This window comes from Bradysia coprophila (genome assembly GCF_014529535.1).
Source record: "Bradysia coprophila strain Holo2 chromosome IV unlocalized genomic scaffold, BU_Bcop_v1 contig_106, whole genome shotgun sequence".
In the NCBI taxonomy this organism is placed as follows: Eukaryota; Metazoa; Arthropoda; class Insecta; order Diptera; family Sciaridae; genus Bradysia; species Bradysia coprophila.
In genome coordinates, this window is record NW_023503372.1 from 1,299,923 (window position 1) to 1,319,594 (window position 19,672).

Consider the following 19,672-nt stretch of genomic DNA (forward strand, 5'->3'; position numbering starts at 1 on the left):
AGAGTGCTGTATCGGGACAGTGTATCAAACAAATCTTGGCACTGTGAAATATCTGGAGAATTTTTCATACAAAATAGTACTCTATTTGGCAGATGTCACTTGAAGCACTTTTGCTTAAAGTGCGTTGGTTACGGACGTATCCTTTTTATAACGTTTTTTTTGCCAATATAGAACATTTGCAAAATATCAAAGAGACCTTAGCGTTACGGACGTTTCAGGTTATTTTCTGCCATAAGACCCTAACTTTCAGTGAAGGTAATAACTAGAAATGTTATTGTTTACAAACAGGTAAAAACAAGAGGAGACCGTAATAGAATCAATTAAAATTTACTCGAATAACTAAAAAATCATGAAAAATTTTGCATACATAAAGCGAAGAGGAAGAAGAAGAAGACAACTAACATTATCTAATCTGGCATCTGGTATGTTACCGAATTATTTTATTCACCGGGCGATAATTATTGATTACATAAACATTTCAATTGCGTTTCAAATAAGATAAACCGTGTGATTCATTCACTTTGTGTTTTCCTGGAAATTGAAAAATCCCAAGTGGATTTTTTTGTTTAAATATAAATCGTGAGTGAACATGATAAACAAGAGATATTGTAGCAAAGCTTTCCACATAAATACCACATCTATGCGACCTCCCGAGTGCAATTCTTTTATAATAAAAATTAAAAAGTTCTGTTAGGTAGTTTATCGGTACCATCGGTACCTGTTATGAATTGAATTGGTTGCAATAATTGTTGTTTTAAAGTTATTTTCTACAAAAATGTCTAATTGATAGAGTTTCCCGTGCTACCCCTAAAGGCAGTGCCTATATTCGCGAAAATATTTTCACGAATTTTCTCAAATTTTCACGATTTTCTCAAATTTTCACAAAAAAACTTTTTGTGAAAATTCACGAAAATTTGAGAAATCTGTGAAAATTTAAGAAAATTCGTGAATATATTTTTGCGAATATAGGCACTGCCTAAAGCTCTGATAACAAAAATTTTCAGACTGCAAACATCTTTATTTACCAATATGTTTGTGGATTTCCGAATGAAAATTATAGAAAATTTTTTGTTTATTTTACACAGACAATATGAATATGAAGTTAAACTAGGGTTGCATTGCAATTCGCTTATCTATTTAAATGATATCCTCTGATGCGTAACCATTTCGACATTTCCACTCGGGTGAAAAAGACGTGCGCACTTTTGCATTGCTTTTCTCAATTGAATTTCATTGAATCCTCCAAACGAAATTCTGGACTGGTATTCGCCGTTTGATTTTCTTCAATATTACATCGAGCCAATATTAAAAATGGCATTGGATTGTCCAGACATTGAACAATTAATTAACGAAATACGAGCTGAACGACATTGGAGAGAGGACGGTGCCGGTAACATTGAGCAATTTTTAGATCATATCGCAAAACAGTTATCCAGCTGGGCGCAACGGATGATAAAACTATGTAAAGAGAAGAAGTACGATGATCACGAAAAAGTAATCAAAGAAATTGTGGAATTAAGGATTCATATTGACAATATTTTCCCGAAGGTTGGTACATCGTTGAATTGACTGGAATATTTATTTCGATAAATGAAAATGTGTTGAACCATTTCAGAGTGTTGATACATTCGTCATCGATGTGTTTGACGCGGAACCTTATAGAGTAATAACGGAACATTACTTTTCACCACAACCATTTTATCCCAACGACAATTTTACGTCGTTACGGAAGCATGTAAAATTTACGATTTTCGTGGGAAATCAAGTGATTCGGCGCTTCTTTCTTGAAAGTTCACAAAATGAGCGCTTGCATTATGTGTTGGGAAGTTCATCGGCTGATTACAGCTTTCACCGACAGCACATTCCTTACTTGGCTATTCGACCCACTTATATCCAGCTGAAAAATGATGTTATCGCGGATCTTACAGAATTTAGTTTCTGCCTGGTTTCATCCTATGCACATCGTGAAATTGTTCCCGTCGATAGGTACACATAAATGTAACAAATTCGAATTTGATAAAGCAAGATTTGTGAAAGAATGTGCCGGACGACAACTCCTTCATTAATTCCTAATAAAATTGGTAGATTTTAGATGTGTGAACGTAATAGTACATAAACAGCGCAGTATGAGAGCAGTAACGGTAAGTACCAGTGAATTTGACTAACATCGGTTTCCAGATAAGGATTGCTTCTTTCAGTTAAAGTTTCATTCTAGTAACTAGGGTAGCTATGTACTAACCGTCACAAAAAACATTTCCCAAATAAAATTTGTTTTGGTTCATCTCCTCAGTTGGTCTTCGTTTTCCTAATGAAAATTTCTTTTTAATATACGAAATATAAAGTCAAAACAACGCAAATTTTTCATGTTTAGAAATAAAAAAAAAAGTGTTATTCGGCGCCACCATTTAGAGACACGGCTATCCATCCGTTGGTGTTAACGAGCGACGACAAAATTATACGACGGGCTCTGAGTAATTTAGTCTTATAGCAAAATACATGTTTAACGCTTAGTTTCCTCTTACCAAGAAGTACTCCGTGTGAGAGACAAAATTGATTTTTTTTTTGCTTATTTGACAGCTCGCTCTCTCACGGAGTACTTTTTGTTGAGTGGAATAGACACTTAAGTATAGTTTCCACTCAACAAAAAGTACTGTGTGAGAGAACCGTAAGAGAGCGAGCTGTCAAATAAACAAAGAAAAAAATGAAAAAAAAAAGAATTTTGTCTCTCACGCAGAGGAATTTTTTGGTAAGTGGAAATCATGCATTAAGGAAGTGCAGTAGCTTCTTCAAATAGTTTTTATTAGCTTACTGGAGCCACATAGTAATAATACGAATTATGTGAAGAAATAAATGAAATAAATATAAAGAAATGACGTAAAAGATTTTAAATTATTAGATTTGAGCACAGCTCTGCTATGATTTGGGTCAATAATACAGCTGAAAATTAAAAATAAAAATAAATTGACAATGCACAAACAATGGCAGCGTTGACAAGACCATAGAATTAATTTGGTTTCATTCAACGATAAATCTTAAACGATTCGAAAGTATGTTAACGGTTTTGTGCATTAATTGATTATAAATTTGGAGATGTCGTTTGCATCGTATTTATTCACCAACAGCTTTTCGATTGCGTAAAACTGTTTGGTCAGACCGACGAATCGTGAAGGAAAAAATAAAGACAGGGAAGAGGAAGAAATGCGAATGCGGAACTGGGACTCATAATGAAGAAATTTTGTGGTATGTCCTCGGGTATGTCTAGGACTTAGCTTAATTCGCCCATTTCTCTTCTATTTTCTCAGTTGTTTTCCTGTTTGGTACGAATGAGTTCCTGATACCCAGAGAATATCATTTTTATCGGATTGAACTTTTTGGGTCAATAGTCTTCGTATCTTTCACCATATGCAACGGCTTTTATTCTGAGTATCATTTCGAAATAAATGTCTTCTGAGTCCAATATCCATCCTCTAATGGCTGCAGCAATGGTGAATAAAAACTTCTCTCCCTCTCTCTCTATGTCATCTTCGTCACTCTTGGCTTCGATCATGGTCGCCCCTTGAGTACCTGGTTTCCTAGCTTTCCTAGCTTCATCGTATGGCTTATTTTTAAGACCAGATCAGACTCGATCTCAACTCTTGGTCCCAAGCTTCAAGTACTGTTATGACATTGTCATATCTTGCAGCGACCCAAGAAGAATTGAACTGAATATTAAGTCTTCGGTGATGTCTTCTACCAGCGCCACCATTTTCTGGAACAATTCCTCAGTACCACCTTCTTCGAGTCTTTGATTCCCGACTTGCCGCAATTGGATTGGATCATCCTCTACATTTAATGCGATTGTGCAATGTGCACTTTTGTCGTTCTATCGCCATTTAGGGGCGATTGGATTCAGTACGACTATGGTTCGATCAACCACATTCCAGACTATTTTTTCGATGAAAATCATTTTCAACTTATATCTCCAGTTGAAGTAGTTGTCGCCGTTCAACTTCTTAATTGCATATTTTGATGTGGCAATCATGATTTTCTTCAATTCTTCTTGAAACATTGTTAAAAGCGGAAAATTCCATTTATAGTTTTTCTTTAATCGACGAATTGTACTTTTGTGTGATGGCTCTCCTATTGGAGAGGAGATATCGCTTTAGTGGAATTCAGGATCCTGGGATATTAATGGAACGACCCAGGTTTGAAGACAGGTAATTGCATGTACTTTCGGGGCAAATATGGTCTCAAGGGTGGAAGCATCTACGATGAATTATGAGTAGTTGAACTGTTTAAGTACTCATATGTTATCGTAGTTGCTACCAAACATCCGTAGGACTCTTCCTGCCTTGAAACAACATAAAATTGTTTTTCGTGTACCTCGAGAATTTCTGTAAGAAAATTGTAAGTTCTCAGTCTTTTTGGGTTAAAAACTTCAACTGCACATATCTCAGTATAAAGGAACTTTAAAACCAATAATAAGACCTTATTTTCTTCCGAAGTATATACAGCAATTACCTTTCTAATGACACGCCACACGACTCGTGTAACTGGAGAAATTTCTGGGATCATTTAAAAAAATTCCTCTGGAAAATGCTTCCGATTTCGGTCGGCTGTTTTCAGGGCCTATTATTTGGGAATTAATTCCCAAAGTTCACAAAATTCACAAATATTCCCAAATATTCCCAAAAATTCACAAATATTCCCAAATATTGAACTGAATCGAGGAAGTCGTCTGTAGAGACGCAGACGTCTTTTCACTCAGGAACTACCCTTTAAATATTTGAACGATCAGTGGATATTATCATTATAAAATGTTTAATACACAGAATGACCTGTTTTAAGCTGATGGAGGAACCCCAAAAAATTTAAGTGCAATGAAAATAACACTTCGCTCATAAGAAATATGCATTGACATTGCCTAATCACGTCAAGCACATTACGTCCGAGGTTCCAAATTGCTTTGACTTCAAAAACCTTGTCATCTAAGTCCCTAAATTGATTTCTGACAAATAAATCTAGTTTTAGTCGGACCTGATTCTAGAAAAGAGATGATCCAGTAGAGTTGAGTCCGTAGAACGGCAGTTATTTTCTATCATATTCTCTTCTTCAAGTCTGCCGATATAAATACGCTTTGCTACTTCGCGAATAGATGTCGTTCATGGCTTATTATTTGGTTATCGATTTTGGAAATATTTGAGAATTTTGGAAATATTTGGGAATATTTGAAGATATTTGGGAATATTTGGGAATTTTGGCAATATTTGGGAAGTAGAGGGTTGGAGAAGTGTAGACGATAGAAAATACCTGCTGTAATGTCGCTGGATATTCCTAAGTCAATAGTTAACAGCTAAGAGGGATTCTTTTGAATTTCGACTGACCGAAATCAGCCCCATTTTTTTCGGAACTTTCTTATATGTAGTGGTAGTATATAAGAAAGTCCCGGAAAAAATAGCGCTGATTTCGGTCAGTCGAAATTCAAAAGAATATTCTCTAAAATAAACTGCTGATGGATGACATTAAATGTCAGTGGCATTTAGACACGATTCATAAAGCCTGGTTGATAACAATACAAAAAAAGAAACCTAACATTTTGGCAGAATATATTCAAAAGGATCAATTTTTTGGAATTAATTCCTAAATATTCCCAAAAATTCCCGATATTCCCTAAATTCCCAAATATTCCCAAAATCAATTCCCAAATAATAGGCCCTGTCTGTTTTTCAAAAGTATCCCTCTTGATGGATTGATGAATTGATGGAGAATGGTCGGTTGATCAATTATGATGAGCTGACGGATAGACCGATTTGTTTTATCGATTCGGTGTCTCTAGGCATATATGCAAACACTTTGCCCTTGCGAATTTCAAGAAAGTTATAAACAGTCATTTAACCTATGAGCCTCCAATGCTCCGTATGGACTCAAAATTGTTTTGTGGAGATTCTTGAAATACCTTCGTCCTTCGCTTTTCCTTTTAACCCATTGTACCGTTGACGAAATCTGTAATAAAGTGGAAGCCATCGAATATGCTCGAATATATCAATCACTGTCAATCAATATATCAAGCACTGTGCCTAAAATCTATAAATCACAGCCTTAACACTCATGACGCAATTTCTTTTGGTCTTATAATTCGTCTTATTCAGGTCGGAATCTAGTATAAGGCTCGGAAGAAAGATTTCATGAATTGAAATTTCAGGTAATTTTGAACCTGACAGGTAGACCTAATTGGACCTAGTTACAATATTTCCAGTTTCCGGTCATTTCAGGTGTCAGGTCAAAAGCTATTAACTCAGGTTCAGGTTGGATAAGGTTTCAGGTAAAAATCAGGTTGACCTGCGGCTTACCAAAACTTTCGATGGACTGGAACTGGACGGTATTTTATTTAGCTAAATCTGACGAAAACGACCATTTTATTTACATGGTAACGGTAGCGCCCATTTTTATTGTCGCTCGACGAAACATCACAAATTATTATAAAAAAATTGCACGACACACCTCTCAAATCAATGCCATCATATCGTTAATGTTCAACTTGTAGCCGCTCAAAATATTCTTAGCGACACTCTTCTTGCGATCTTGCAGTTTCTGAATCCGTTCCTCGATAGTTCCTTCGCAAATAAACCTAAGAAACGACGGGGAAAATAAAAATTAAAATTTTCTCCTTCAATTCAGCACGTAAGTCTTAACATGACATATACCTGTAGATTGTGACCGGTCTTGTTTGTCCAATTCGATAAACGCGATCTTCTGCCTGACTCTCTAGTTGCGGATTCCAATGCGGATCGATGAAAAAGAGATTGTTCGCTCCGCATAAATTCAGACCGACTCCACCAGCAGTCAGCGAAAGCAGCAGGACCTGTTCGTCTGCATCCTCGTTGAAGGATTGGACAATGGTCTGCCGGTGAGAAACCTTTGTCGATCCCGTTAGCACCAAAAATTTGATGTCATGTCCGTTCAGGTGCTCTTGAAACAATTGTAGAACACTTGTAAATTGTGAAACCACAACCGCCTTTTCCCCACGATCAATGACCTTCGTCTGCATAATATGTAAAATGGACTCGAACTGCGAAAAGGAAGCCAGAAAATTTGTTGTTAGGTGATCGGAAAGAGAAGCGAGAAGCTTACCTTAGAGCTCGGTCGTTGTGCATCAAACACCGGATTTGTTCGAAGCAATTTCTGATCGACATTTGTTCTGTTGATTGTCATTTCGTTCATTTCATCCAATAGACCTTCCTGGCCCGAAATATCGCGTATGTCCTCCGCCATCAGCATCTAAATAGACGGTATTGCACATTACTTTAAGGTACACTTCGCTGCTAACGCAACTCTTACCGCATCAATCAGATTCGGATGGATGCATATCTGTCGCAGTCGCAAAATGACCAACAGAATATGGGATGTGGCTATGGATCCGGAGATCGTGAAGAAATCGAGTGCCTTTTGCAGATCTTTGGAGGGAGTATTTTGCGACGACCGACCACTGTCATCCGCATTCTGTTGTTGCCGAAATTGCTCGGATAATATTTTGGAGAATGAGGACACCGTTTCATACACCTTCAGTTCGTCAGCGGTCAATCGCACCGGAACGATTTCTAACGTTTTCTCGGGTAACGAGCTAATTTCCCCGATTTTGCCCAGCTCGGCTTTGGTTCGTCGAAGCAACAAGAATTTGAGAATGTAGCTGATCTTCTGTTCGGCCTTGTTTTTCGTCCAATTTTTCCACGTTGTGAAATCGTTCAGCGGATTGCAATCCAGGAATTTTATCAGCGCAAAAACGTCTGCATGCTTGTTTTGAATCGGTGTTCCGGTCAGGGCCCATTTTCGTTTCGCTTGTAATCGACAGCACGTTAACGATTGCTTGCTGGTGTAGTTGCGGATTGTGTGCGCTTCGTCCAGCACGATGCGATCCCATTTGATGCGATTGAGGACGTAATTCTAGGCGAAATTCGAAAGAAATAAAAATGTGAGGCGATGCTCGCCAGTGATGTTGGTAAACTGAGCGCACTTACTTTTTCCACTTCAGTTCGAACAATGCCGTAGGTCGTGATCACAACGTCATGCGAACAGAGGTCATTCACATTGTCAGACCGTTTATCACCGTGATGAACGCACACACTCAACGAAAAATTGGTGAATTTGTTGATCTCGTCTTCCCATTGTCGAATGACACTAGCAGGACATACAACTAGTGTTCCACCTCTGGATGCTAGAAGAAAAAGCCAAAAGTCAAATAAACCATTAGCCCGAACGTCACACACACTCTCACCTGCTTTGTCCTCTTTGTCATTCTCTGCCAAACGTTTCGTTTCGAAATGCCGTGCGATCAACGAAATTGTGGTCAGTGTCTTCCCTAACCCCATATCGTCGCCCAAAATGCCACCTTTCGGATACTGATCTTCTCGCCAAATCATCCAAGCCAATGCATGTCGTTGATGGGGCATCAGTTGACCCTTGATGAGACGAGGCTGATCGGCGAAGTCCTTTGCTTTTGGCATCGATTTTTCGGAATTTTTAATCTCTTGGAAAAGGTTCGCAATGGTATCGTTGTCATCGTAGGACAGTTCAGCCAGAGTTGATGACTTATTTTGACTTTCGTTGATCGACAAATTTTGGAAGTCAATTGTAATTTGACGAGTCTCTTTGACTCTCAATTTCTTCAAAATGGTCTGCTGTTCAGCCAGATCCGAGCTGAGATTGACCACAAACTGTTTCAGCTTTTGTCCTTTATCTGGCAACTGTGAACTGAGCTTCAGCAATTTTTCGTACTGATTGATGCGATTGGTGATGTCTTTAATTTTTGCAACGTGCACATTGTACACACCCTGAGTAACTTCCACGTAGGTAGATTCATCAACGCTGCTCGAAGAACTGCTATCTAAAGCGGCACTGGTTTCAACAGTTTTATTGCGTGTTGCATCGACTTCGTTCTGTGAGGTTGCTTCATCGTCAGAGCTCAAAACAATTGCATCCGCTTCTGACTCTGATTCGGAACTATCGCTGGAATCTTTCGGTTGCGATCTATAACATCGCTCAGCAATCGACACATTTTCTTTGTTGAACTGTGTCTTATGATTCGACGGCGTTGAAGATTCATTTCGTAATCCCTGGTCGCCGATGATCGATTCTTCAATTTCGAATGAACTGAATTCGTCCGAACCGTTGACTATGATCGAGTTTTCTGAAAAATGAATCGGATTTAACGAGCTGTCGAGCAAATTGTGTTACTGCCTTACCAATAAATGAATCCATGTGGTGAATTATGGTAGGCTCACGACACAAATATCCCACTGAAGCCTTAGGTGTGACTTCGAGAAATTTGAACACCCAGAAACCGTTGATCTATTTGAAAGTAAACAGAACGAGATATGAAAACCAGTTCATTCGTTGGTGTGTGTCACAAGAGTGTATTCGATGTTTTTCGTATGATTTCAATTTAATTTATTGACAAATTGAACCGATTGAACACTTTTAACGCTCGACTTACTTTATGTTATTGAAACAAATATGAAAATCGTCTCTGTACTCCTTTTTCGATCAAACTGACATCACGTTCATTTTTAAACTGGAAAAACAAAGCTGAAATTCATCTTCAAAAAGAAATGTCAAAAAGCGTTTAGAATCCATCTCCCTACCTTTGTTACCGAAGCCGCAACAAAATCAATGACATTTGGAATTGCAGAGCCAAACCAAGGTTCTGAAAGAACAGGTTAAGACACATCTGAGTTGATCACGAAGGCGGTGACACAAATTTTGACAAATAGATGCTATTTATTGAACATACTCATTACAGATTGTTTGAAATGTCAACCTGATAAAAACTATTTTTTTTTCTTCAAGTTGACATTTCAAACAATCTGTAATGAGTATGTTCAATAAATAGCATCTATTTGTCAAAATTTGTGTGTCAGCCGCCCTAGTGGGTGTCTTAACCTGTTCTTTCAGAACCTTGAGCCAAACCACATCGAAATTTTCTGTCGTGAAGTGATAGTTTTGACATTGACACTTTTGACGTTGGAATTTTTGACATCTGAAAAATTTCGTCATAACCTCAACTGAAAATGTGAACTGTACACAAAACTTGTCTCTACACAATAAATTTCGATTAACTTGAGAGTGTTACAGTAGCCTTACTGTAATACACTACACGCTTTCAATTGAGGTTATGAGTGGAACTTTTCATATGTCAAAAATGCCAACGTCAAAAATGTCAATGTCAAAACTGTCACTTCACTATAGAAATTTCGATGTGTTTTGGCTCTAACACGTATAGGGCGTTCCATTTCGGATATAGTTCACTTTTATGCCGTGGGACATCATACAAAAAATGAGTTACGTGTTCACTTTCGGTATTTTTTATATGAATATGCCGTGGGACAAACTTGAACCATCTCCGAAATGGAACACTTTATAGCAATACTTTATGATGCATGGTTCCATGGACCTGTGTAGGAAAGTGTACACTGATAGAAAAATTAACGTGCCGGACGTAGAGTATACGTTGAAAATTGGGATGGGAAAACATGGGAGAATCGTGGTAGAAAAAAAGGTTCATCTATATTTTACCGAATGACAGAATCTAGGAGCCACATCAGTGTTCGAACGAATCAATTCGATTTGTCGGCAGTCTCGAAGCTTGACAGTTAAAAAGAACAGTGTCATCACATAGTAACCGGCAAAGTGTTATCTGTGAATGCCTGAGTTTTGTTCAAATTGAACTTAATCCTGTTTCGTCTACCCCATTCCATGTTATGGAATCCGTAATAACTCCGATATCCAGGTTCGTAATAATATGCTTCAGGGGCTCTTCACTCTTGCTTTATCAGATCTCTTGGTGAACTCGTACGAGTGATAGCAAAAAATAACTGGGGTCTGGTCCACATATAATTATTTACGTATCTGTGGTGAACGGTAGATTTTAGGCAATTACGCGAGTTGCAGCCCGAACGATTTGAGAGAGGACGACAAGCGAAAGTGCCGAAACCATCCACAACATATGCGTATACAACTTTTCATGCTGAGGACATACATTTTTCTCGTAATTTCGCCTTGGGCGTAAATTTCAGAATTTTTCTAATAATTTATGTAATCAACTCGTGAAATTGTCTAAAATATACCGTCCACAACAGATACGTAAATAACAATTCCATGCTTGATGACTTTTGTTATCTTAGTCATTAAAATTCACTGAAATTCTTGGATTTATAAACTTTAAAGAATTTTCAGAATTTCTAGTAATTTTCTATTAGATTGTGGAAATTGTTATCGACACTACCGCAAAAATCAGCGATGGCTCTGCCTTCGAGTCGGTCTTTTGAGATACGAAATTTAAAAATAAAATCATTTGTTAGGAAATTAAATTTTCGATCACATTGTCCATGAAAATATTGTTCGGTGAAGTGACAGAATTGTCGACAGCGTCAATCATTGGGAGTCCTGTGAAATAGTGCTCAAATCCACAATCTATTTTAAGGAATTAATTCTTTAAATTCCTGAAAATTCGGAAATTTTTTAAAATTCCTATCAATTTCTAAAAATTTATAAATCAAAGGCGTTCGCATCAAATTTCGCTGAAACTGTTGACTGAATAATGAACACCATGAATGTGGTTATGGATCCGATCATCTTCAAAAAGAAGGGAATGTCCTGTACTTAACTCTGACAATGTATCTTCCCACAAAACTTACATCTTTTAAAGGAACAAAGTCCATCGAAAAGAATCCCTTCGCTTCGAGTATAATTGGCAGATGCTGCGTCTGAAGAATGAAGTAGTGGGTCTGTGGTGTTGTAGCGGAACCAATTTTATTATTTTAAGCTGCTAAAATTTACCTAACCTTACCAGAGTGGAAAGTGTTGAAGAATTTCCATTTTCCTTGATTTTGTGGACTTTGATTGTTATTTGGTGAGCCTACAAAACGACACACAATATGAACTGTTCTCAATTTTACTTCAGACTACCTTCTCCATACAATCTGTTGTAGTGTAAAAAACCAACACAACGATAAGCATAGAAGGTAACATTGAAATCAGACATTCTGCAATGACAATCGCGGTTAGTTGATTCAATGTTGCATTAAAGACTTGCACAATTCTTCTTCTTCTTCTCCGGCGCTACAGCCACTTGTGGGCCTTGGCCTGGTCGAGAATCCGGTTCCAGCGAACCCTGTCCCCTGCTACACTTCGCCAACTTCTTATTCCCAGCGTCCGTAGATCTGATTCGACGCCATCTATCCATCTCATCTTTGGACGACCTTTTCCTCGTCGCCCTTCTGGATCGTTTCGGAATAACATCGAGGGGGCTCTGTTCATATCCATGCGTGCTAGATGCCCCGCCCACCTCAACCGTTGGACTTTTACCACTGCCACAATATCCGGCTCACCGAAATCACGTTTCAGTTCAAAGTTGTACCGTCGCCGCCACCTTTCACCTTCGCGCATTGCTCCAAAAATGGTACGGAGGACTTTACGCTCGAACGTTAGAAGCAACTGTTCATCGCTTTTCTTCACCGTCCAAGACTCGCATCCGTAGGTTAGAACCGGGCGAATAAGCGTTTTGTAAACTTGGCACTTCGTTTTCTTTGATAGCAACTTTGATCGTAAATGTTTCATTAGCCCGTAATAGCACCTGCTTGCCGCCATGATTCGCCTTTGTATCTCCGGCGTGTTGTCGCCATCAGATCGAATCAGCGCACCAAGATAGACGAATTCGTCGACTACCTCGAGGTTCAACTCATCAATGCTCATCACGTCTCCTTGTTGAATGGCTACCGAATCGGGCTCGGCCTTCATGTACTTTGTTTTTGATTCGTTTATCATCAAACCCATTCTCTCCGCTTGGATTTTCAGATTTGTGAAAGTGTCCACTGCACAATTACCGACGAAAAAGACGCCTAGACCATTCTCAACTAATTGGAACATCCAGAAAAAGTCTACGAAAATCTGGATGTAACTGTGCACCAAATTGACAATCAGAGACCATCCCAATGCGCTATTCACTATGACCGACATATCGTACAGTTGAGCCTGTAGAGAGCTTGCTATTTTGAGTCTCTCAACGAGGATCCAATTCACATACCAAATTGTGGGCCTGCTGATGGATTAAGTCGACGTACATGATGTAATGAAGGTACCTGTTGAACGCATAAAACGCTAGCATGGTATACAAACTACAAAAGAGACAAGATCGCCGAAGTGCCAAATATATTTGTACCAAGATGAACACAGCGGTGCTGACATAAGTTTTCACCAAATTCTTTTTGTGTATCCGATTTTGTGTAGGCGCCGTCCATGGAGGCAAAGTTCTGCGAAAACTCTCTTGTACGTTCCACGACGTTTGCCAAAATAATGTTTGATCGCCAACAGTCAAAATCGATTCGATTAAAATGGTCAAACACGTTACGGCTAAATAGCCATATTTGAACATGTCGACAACTCTTCCCAGTAGTATTGGTCGGTCAAATACGTCATCATAATCGTAGAAGACTAATATCGGCTGTGCCGTAACGGATATTAGATTGTAAAGAGTCACAGCCCAGATTACAATTCTGTTGACTGTAGAATGAACCGTTCGAACTATCTGGTATGGATAGAAACCGCAAAGTTGAAAGAATATTAAGTTGAGTCGAAGGAGCTTGTAAAAATTCATTGAAATAAATTAGAATGAATCAATCCAATCAGTGGTCTTGGAAATTATGTGTCCAGCACGTTGAATAGTTCTGCATGGAACGGTAATATTCCTTGAAATTCAAGGCTTGAAATATGAAGTCAACATTAATAAAACTGCAATTCGTGCCACTTAACAAAAGCTAATTCCTTTTTATCTTGTATGTCAGTTAAATCGAGTTTGTAAATGAGCTAATCAAAGCACACAAAAAACAAAGCCCAGAAAAGGCAAATACCTGGTGTTTTAAAGGTAGACGAAATCAGATATGACGTCATAGTGTCATCCATTCTGTTCGTCTACTCAATATCAGTCAAAAACACTCAAAAGAGTAAAAGTGACGCAAGTCCCTGTGCATACTTCCAAAACAACTGATATCGCTGGAGGTGACGCATTCTCCGCTTGTACGCAAAAACTGTAACAGCAAAAATTTGACCAAAGAAATTCTAGAAACAAAATTTTACCAAAAAAAATTTTGAGTCACAAAGTGGCAGCTAATTTGAAGCTAATTGAAGCTAAATTGAAGCTAATTTGGACTCATTTGGATTTGAATTGTAGAACTTCAATATTTGCTGTATATATAGTTCTGCAGTCTACGACAAAAAAAATTTTTTTAAATTTTTTCTAGTAATAGGACTTGCGTCACGGGCGCTATGCTAACGCGCGCCCATGATCGAGAAACCTGTTAGAGTCGTCTAGTTTGGGGTTGATTGTACAAAGGATCGTTTAATAATGAAGAAATTTAGAATTTCAGTCAGTCGGATTACGCGTCTGTCTCTGGCTGTGGATATTGTCGATGAGTAGAAGGAGGATGTGTTCATAGTCAGTTGATACACAGCTTTCAACTGCTAAACATCTCTCCTAGCTATCAATGAACTATCAAGTCGATAATTAACTATCAAGTTTCTTCAGTTGACTATCAACTTTATACTTTGACTTTAATACTTGCATCAATGCATGGGCAGACTTTCCCCATATCTTCATTCGATCGTTCGAGTGAACACGGGTACTTTTAATCGCTCTTAATAAATTAACAGTAGCTAAAAATAATATTCAGCGAAATAATTTCACCAGGCCCCACCTCTTGGGTGGGTCAGATTCCTTGACTGACTAAATTTGTCAATGATTCCAGTTTTAGTTTTCTAACTATTTTTACCTCTTGAATAAATGAAACTTGTGTGAATTACGGCCCTCGCTTCGCTCTGGCAAAGTTCATAAGCCTTTTAAGCAAAGGAAAAATTCTTTTAAGAATACAATTTCACGCAAAAATTGTCTTAGATCCCAGATTACAAGTATAGTCCAATAAAAAAATCCAATCTTCCAACTTAACCACGAGAATTACTCGAGTGATCGTGTTATCAAGGACATGGTGAGAGGAACAACTTTATTTTGCGAAGTTTCTCAAAATCTTTTTCGTGGATCTGTTCGAGAAAAGTGATAAAAACGACGTCTTTCCCAATGAAAGTAAATAGATAGGTATGGCCAAACGTTCAAATTTGTTCTAGCCGGAGCACATACGGATTTGCATGGCGCCACCTCAAACGAACTCATTTCTAGTGGAAAATGTATGGACTGGCCATACCTACTTATCTACTTTCATTGGTATTTCCATACATTTTCATAGTAATCTTGAAAGTGAACGAAAAAATCGGTTAAGTATTACTCCAATTACTTCACTGAGTGGTACTCTAATGAGTCTTGTAACGGGACAATGTATCAAACAAATTTTGGCACTATAAAAAATCTGGAGAATTTTTCAGACAAAATAGTACTCTATTGGGCAGCTGTCACTCGAAGCACTTCTGCTTGAAGTGCGTTGGTTACGAATGTTTCCTCAATTTAACGTTTTTTGCCAATGTAGTAAATTTTCAAAATATCAAAGGGAACTAAGAGTTCCGGGCGTATCAGGTTATTTTCTGTCATAAGACCCTGACTTTTTCAGGCAAGTGAGTAACGAGCAAATGTTATTGTTTACAAAGAGGTAAAAACAAGAGGAGACAGTAGCAAAATCAGATGAAATTTCCTCGATTTCTATGCAAAAAACGCAAAAGAAGAATCACTTTACAGTAGAGAGAGAGATAAGTGTAAGAAACAAACGTCGGTCTTTTCAGGTCAAATTCAGGAAATTTTTTTCAGATATGTATTAATTGTATGCAAACATAAAGCAGGGAAGAAGAAGAAGCTGCATAATATTATCTAATCTGGCATCTGGTATGTTTCCAAATTATTTTATTCACCGGGCGATAATTACTGATTACATAAACATTTCAATTGCGTTTCAAATAAGATAAACCGTGTGATTTATTTAATTTGTTTTTTCCTGGAAACTGAAAAATCCCAAGTGGATTTTTTTTGTTAAAATATAAATCGTGAGTGAATATGATAAACAAGAGATGTTGGCAAAGCTCTCCATCTGAAAACTTCATCTATGCACCTCCCGAGTGCAATTCTTTTATACACGCATTAAACCTAAAGCTTGTGCAGAATCAGCAACAGCTGAACATCTCCAGTTGGTCGACAAAGACAATACCTTTTAATCGAAAATAGTTCAAAGGCAAGCTACATACAGTACATACGTACGTTAAGGTCATCTATGTGCACACATAACACGTATGACTATAGTACACTCGTTGTTTAGAATGTGTTTTGATTGTATATTATACAAGTAGAGTGTGTTTGCTGATCAGCTGGTGAAGTTCAGCTGTTGCTGATTCTGCACAAGCTTTAGGTTTAATGCGTGTAATGAAAATTTAAAAGTTTTATTAGTTTATCGATATCTGTTATGAATCGAATTGGTCATTTAACAACTTCCACTCGGGTGAAAAAGACGTGCGCACTTTTGCATTTCTTCTCTCAATGTAGTTTCATTGAATCATCCTCCCGAAATTCTGATATTCGCAGTTTGATTTTCTTCGATATTACATTATTACATCAAACCAATATTAAAAATGGCATTGGATGGTCCAGATATTGAACAATTAATTAACGAAATACGAGCCGAACGACGTTGGAGAGATGATGGTGCTGGTAACAATAAGGAATTTTGGGATCATATCGAAAAAGAGTTATCCAGCTGGACGCAACGGATGATTAAACTATGTAATGAGAAGAAATACGATGATCACGAGAAAGTAATCAAAGAAATTGTGGAATTAAGAAATCATATCGACAATATTTTCCCGAAGGTTGGTACATCGTTGAATTGACTGGAAGATTTATTTCGATAAATGAAAATGTGTTACACCATTTCAGAGTGTTGATACATTCGTCATCGATGCGTTTGACGTGGGACCTCATAGAGTAATTGCTGAACATTACTATTCACCACAACCATTTTATCCCAATGACAATTTTACGTCATTACGGAAGCATGTCAAATTTACGATTTTCGTGGGAAATCAAGTGATTCGGCGCTTCTTTCTTGAAAGTTCACATTATGAGCGCTTGAATTATGTGTTGGGAAGTTCATCGGTTGATTACAGACAACACCGACAGCACAGTCATTACATGGATATTCGACCCACTTATATCGAGATGAAAAATGATGTGATTAAGGATCTTACAGAAGGTAGTAGCTGCATAATTTCATCCTATGCACGTCGTGAAATTGTTCCCGTCGATAGGTACAATTAAATGTGCCAAAGTTGAAATGGGTAAAGCAAAATGTGTGAGAAAAAATGTGCAGGACAATAACTCCTTCATGATAAAATTATAAATACATTTTAGATGTGTGTACGTAATACGTGTATCAACAGCGCAGCACGAGAGCAGTAATGATAAGGACCAGGAAATTTGACTCATATCTATTTCCAGATAAGGATTGCTTCTTTCAGTTAAAGTTTCATTTTCCGATTAGATCTGGCCCGTGCATAGAAATAATGTTTTCTTCCCGGTAACCAAGTCAAAACTTCCCGGTATCCGAAAATTTTGACTAAAATTTCCCGGTGAGTCGCAATTAACTTCCCGGTGGCGCGAATATTATTTACCAAGCCCTTTCCAGTCGTTTTGTGCAGATTTTAGTCTAAGATTAGTTTTTACAGTGCTAAAACCTTTTCGTGACGTTCTTCTGTATGAATTTTCACTCATCAATTTGTAGGAGAGAATGTTTGTAAAGACGCTAAGTGCACCAGCCCATCCTTTCATAAAACTTATAAACTCATTGGAAAATTATCTTCTGTCCTAATCTGCCAGATATGTGGGCATTAAAATCTTTCGGAAATTCTGCATTAATCTTTTTAAATGTAAAAAATATTATCGCGAGCGAAGCGAGCGTAATTTTTTGAAGATTGACCTTTCGACGGTGCAAAAATAGTATCATTCTTTGAAACTGTACAAACTCAAAATTCTAAATGAAACTTCAATTTAAGCAGGCGAAATTTTTAAATTCTTAAGTTTGTGCTGCCTTTTAGGAACTGTTTCACCAGAAGTAGTAACTCATCAAAAGTTTAGTTCGTTGAAGGTGCAAAAGGAACGATTACTAGATTTTTCAAAGATGTTTGTAAGAAATTCAAAATTCAAAAAATTCCACGTGGCAGTTGTAAGATATATATTATATAATAATCATATTTACGACCCCATGAAGTAATTGAACCAAGTGAAATAACCTTCAATAACCACTTATGTATAGTATACTCTGTCAGCTGTGGCAACCATAATTGTATGGCAATTATTAATTTTAAAATAAATATGTATATTCATCTGGAAGCATGAGTCACAATAATAATAATAACATCATAACTTCCCAATAAGTACATACAAGTAACCTCTTCCCACCGATAGAGACTTTCTGATGGCAGAGACTTCCCAATGGTGGGGACCTGCCGATGGAAGAGACTTCCTGATGAAGTTTTACATGAAGAACTCACCGGGAAGTTTTCATCACTTTATCAGCGGGAAACTTTCTATCAGCATCTTCCCGCTGATAGTGACGATAACTTCTTGATTAGCTCTTACCGCGATAAAAACTTCCCGATGAGTACTTCCTGATGATAAAGACTTCCCGCTGAACACTGACAAGAAAAAAATTCATCGCTGATAGAATTCCCGCTAATAGAAACTTCTCGATAAGTTCTTCCCGCTGATAAAACGTCCTGGTGAGTTGGTCCTAGTGATAGCTATTTCCGATTTCCCGGTGACAGCTATTTCCCGGCTAGTTCTGAATTTCTCCTGCTTATAGATACTTCCCGGTGAGTACTTCCCGCTGTTATATATTTCCCGGTGAGTTCTAATTTTTACAATAAAAAAGGATAAATTTCCCGGTATCCAATTTTTCGTCCCGACGACTTCCCGGTATCTAGGATACCAGGATACCGCATTATTTCCATGCACGTTCTGGCCGGCCGTCGTTTTCCTAATGAAAATTTCATTTACGTTTTAAGAGTCACATCGCGAAAACTTTAGGTGATAGAGGAACAAGCGCTCTCCGATTCTGATGAGTGATAGTTCGTTTTAAGTTCGTCTTTCAATTCTAGAGAATACGGATCTTCCATTTTTTCGAATAATTTTTTTATTTTCGTTGTAAAGCGTTCAAAAGTGAAGGCAAGTTAGAGGCTCCCGAAAACAGTTTTTCGGCAATATCTCAAGAAATAATTATTACTGCAACGGCGTGCGAAAAGTTAACTTTCTCATGCCTGATTTGGGTGACGTTGACGTAAGCATGGTCTTTCTGTCACTGGTTTACTGGTGGATTTACTTTTTTTGTCACAAGTGACGAAAAGTAACTACTTTTCATCGCCAATATACATAATCTGCTGAACCGTTAGCATCGTTTTAAGAATTTCAACTAAACCGAACCGAATTGATTGAAAACAAAACAAATTTTTACCAAAACTGTGCGAATTATACACAAGTAACGCGATACTAAACTTTTCTATTTACACAATGACTGTGAATGATTACTTGAATTGCCGGGCTTCTATGATATTTCGCAGCTGGTTGCAGAAAACGTGGTATTCAACACGTTGCGAAACAAGGTAGCTTTCGTCACACGATGTTGTTATCAAACGAGCGAAGCGTTACATAAAATATGAT

General features: G+C 37.8%; 2 protein-coding genes across 4 annotated transcripts; one reads left to right on the plus strand and one right to left on the minus strand.

The window, feature by feature from the left end:
• Positions 1-1,176: 1,176 nt before the first annotated feature.
• Positions 1,177-17,313, plus strand: LOC119070796. Of its 2 annotated transcripts, XM_037175276.1 has the most exons (3): positions 1,177-1,548; positions 1,616-1,916; positions 17,196-17,313. In XM_037175276.1, exons 1-3 carry the CDS (start codon positions 1,312-1,314, stop codon positions 17,273-17,275), a joined length of 618 nt encoding a protein of 205 aa, XP_037031171.1. In that variant the 5' UTR covers positions 1,177-1,311; the 3' UTR covers positions 17,276-17,313. The 2 variants fall into 2 exon arrangements, with proteins under 2 accessions (XP_037031171.1, XP_037031172.1); XM_037175277.1 differs by lacking the exons at positions 1,177-1,548; positions 1,616-1,916 and adding an exon at positions 16,450-16,827 and having other exon boundaries at positions 16,895-17,313.
• LOC119070794 (transcription termination factor 2-like) lies at positions 6,384-9,586 on the minus strand. Of its 2 annotated transcripts, none has more exons than XM_037175275.1 (8): positions 9,470-9,586; positions 9,219-9,324; positions 8,257-9,163; positions 7,995-8,193; positions 7,318-7,920; positions 7,111-7,257; positions 6,684-7,048; positions 6,384-6,607 (listed from the first exon to the last, which is right to left on the minus strand). In XM_037175275.1, exons 2-8 carry the CDS (start codon positions 9,232-9,234, stop codon positions 6,484-6,486), a joined length of 2,361 nt encoding a protein of 786 aa, XP_037031170.1. In that variant the 5' UTR covers positions 9,235-9,324; positions 9,470-9,586; the 3' UTR covers positions 6,384-6,483. The 2 variants fall into 2 exon arrangements, with proteins under 2 accessions (XP_037031170.1, XP_037031169.1); XM_037175274.1 differs by having other exon boundaries at positions 7,995-8,191; positions 8,252-9,163.
• Positions 17,314-19,672: the final 2,359 nt, after the last annotated feature.

What these genes read in the sequence shown, in the direction of transcription:
- LOC119070796 (XM_037175276.1), top strand. Translation starts at nt 1,312, where the DNA reads ATGGCATTGGATTGTCCAGACATTGAACAATTAATTAACGAAATACGA. An exon ending in TTGACAATATTTTCCCGAAG is followed by an intron (nt 1,549 to 1,615) that starts GTTGGTACATCG and finishes GAACCATTTCAG; the next exon opens with AGTGTTGATACATTCGTCAT. An exon ending in GCTGAAAAATGATGTTATCG is followed by an intron (nt 1,917 to 17,195) that starts CGGATCTTACAG and finishes ATGATGTGATTA; the next exon opens with AGGATCTTACAGAAGGTAGT.
- LOC119070794 (XM_037175274.1), bottom strand. An exon ending in ATCCGAATCTGATTGATGCG is followed by an intron (nt 7,258 to 7,317) that starts GTAAGAGTTGCG and finishes CCGTCTATTTAG; the next exon opens with ATGCTGATGGCGGAGGACAT. An exon ending in AGACCGGTCACAATCTACAG is followed by an intron (nt 6,608 to 6,683) that starts GTATATGTCATG and finishes GTCGTTTCTTAG; the next exon opens with GTTTATTTGCGAAGGAACTA.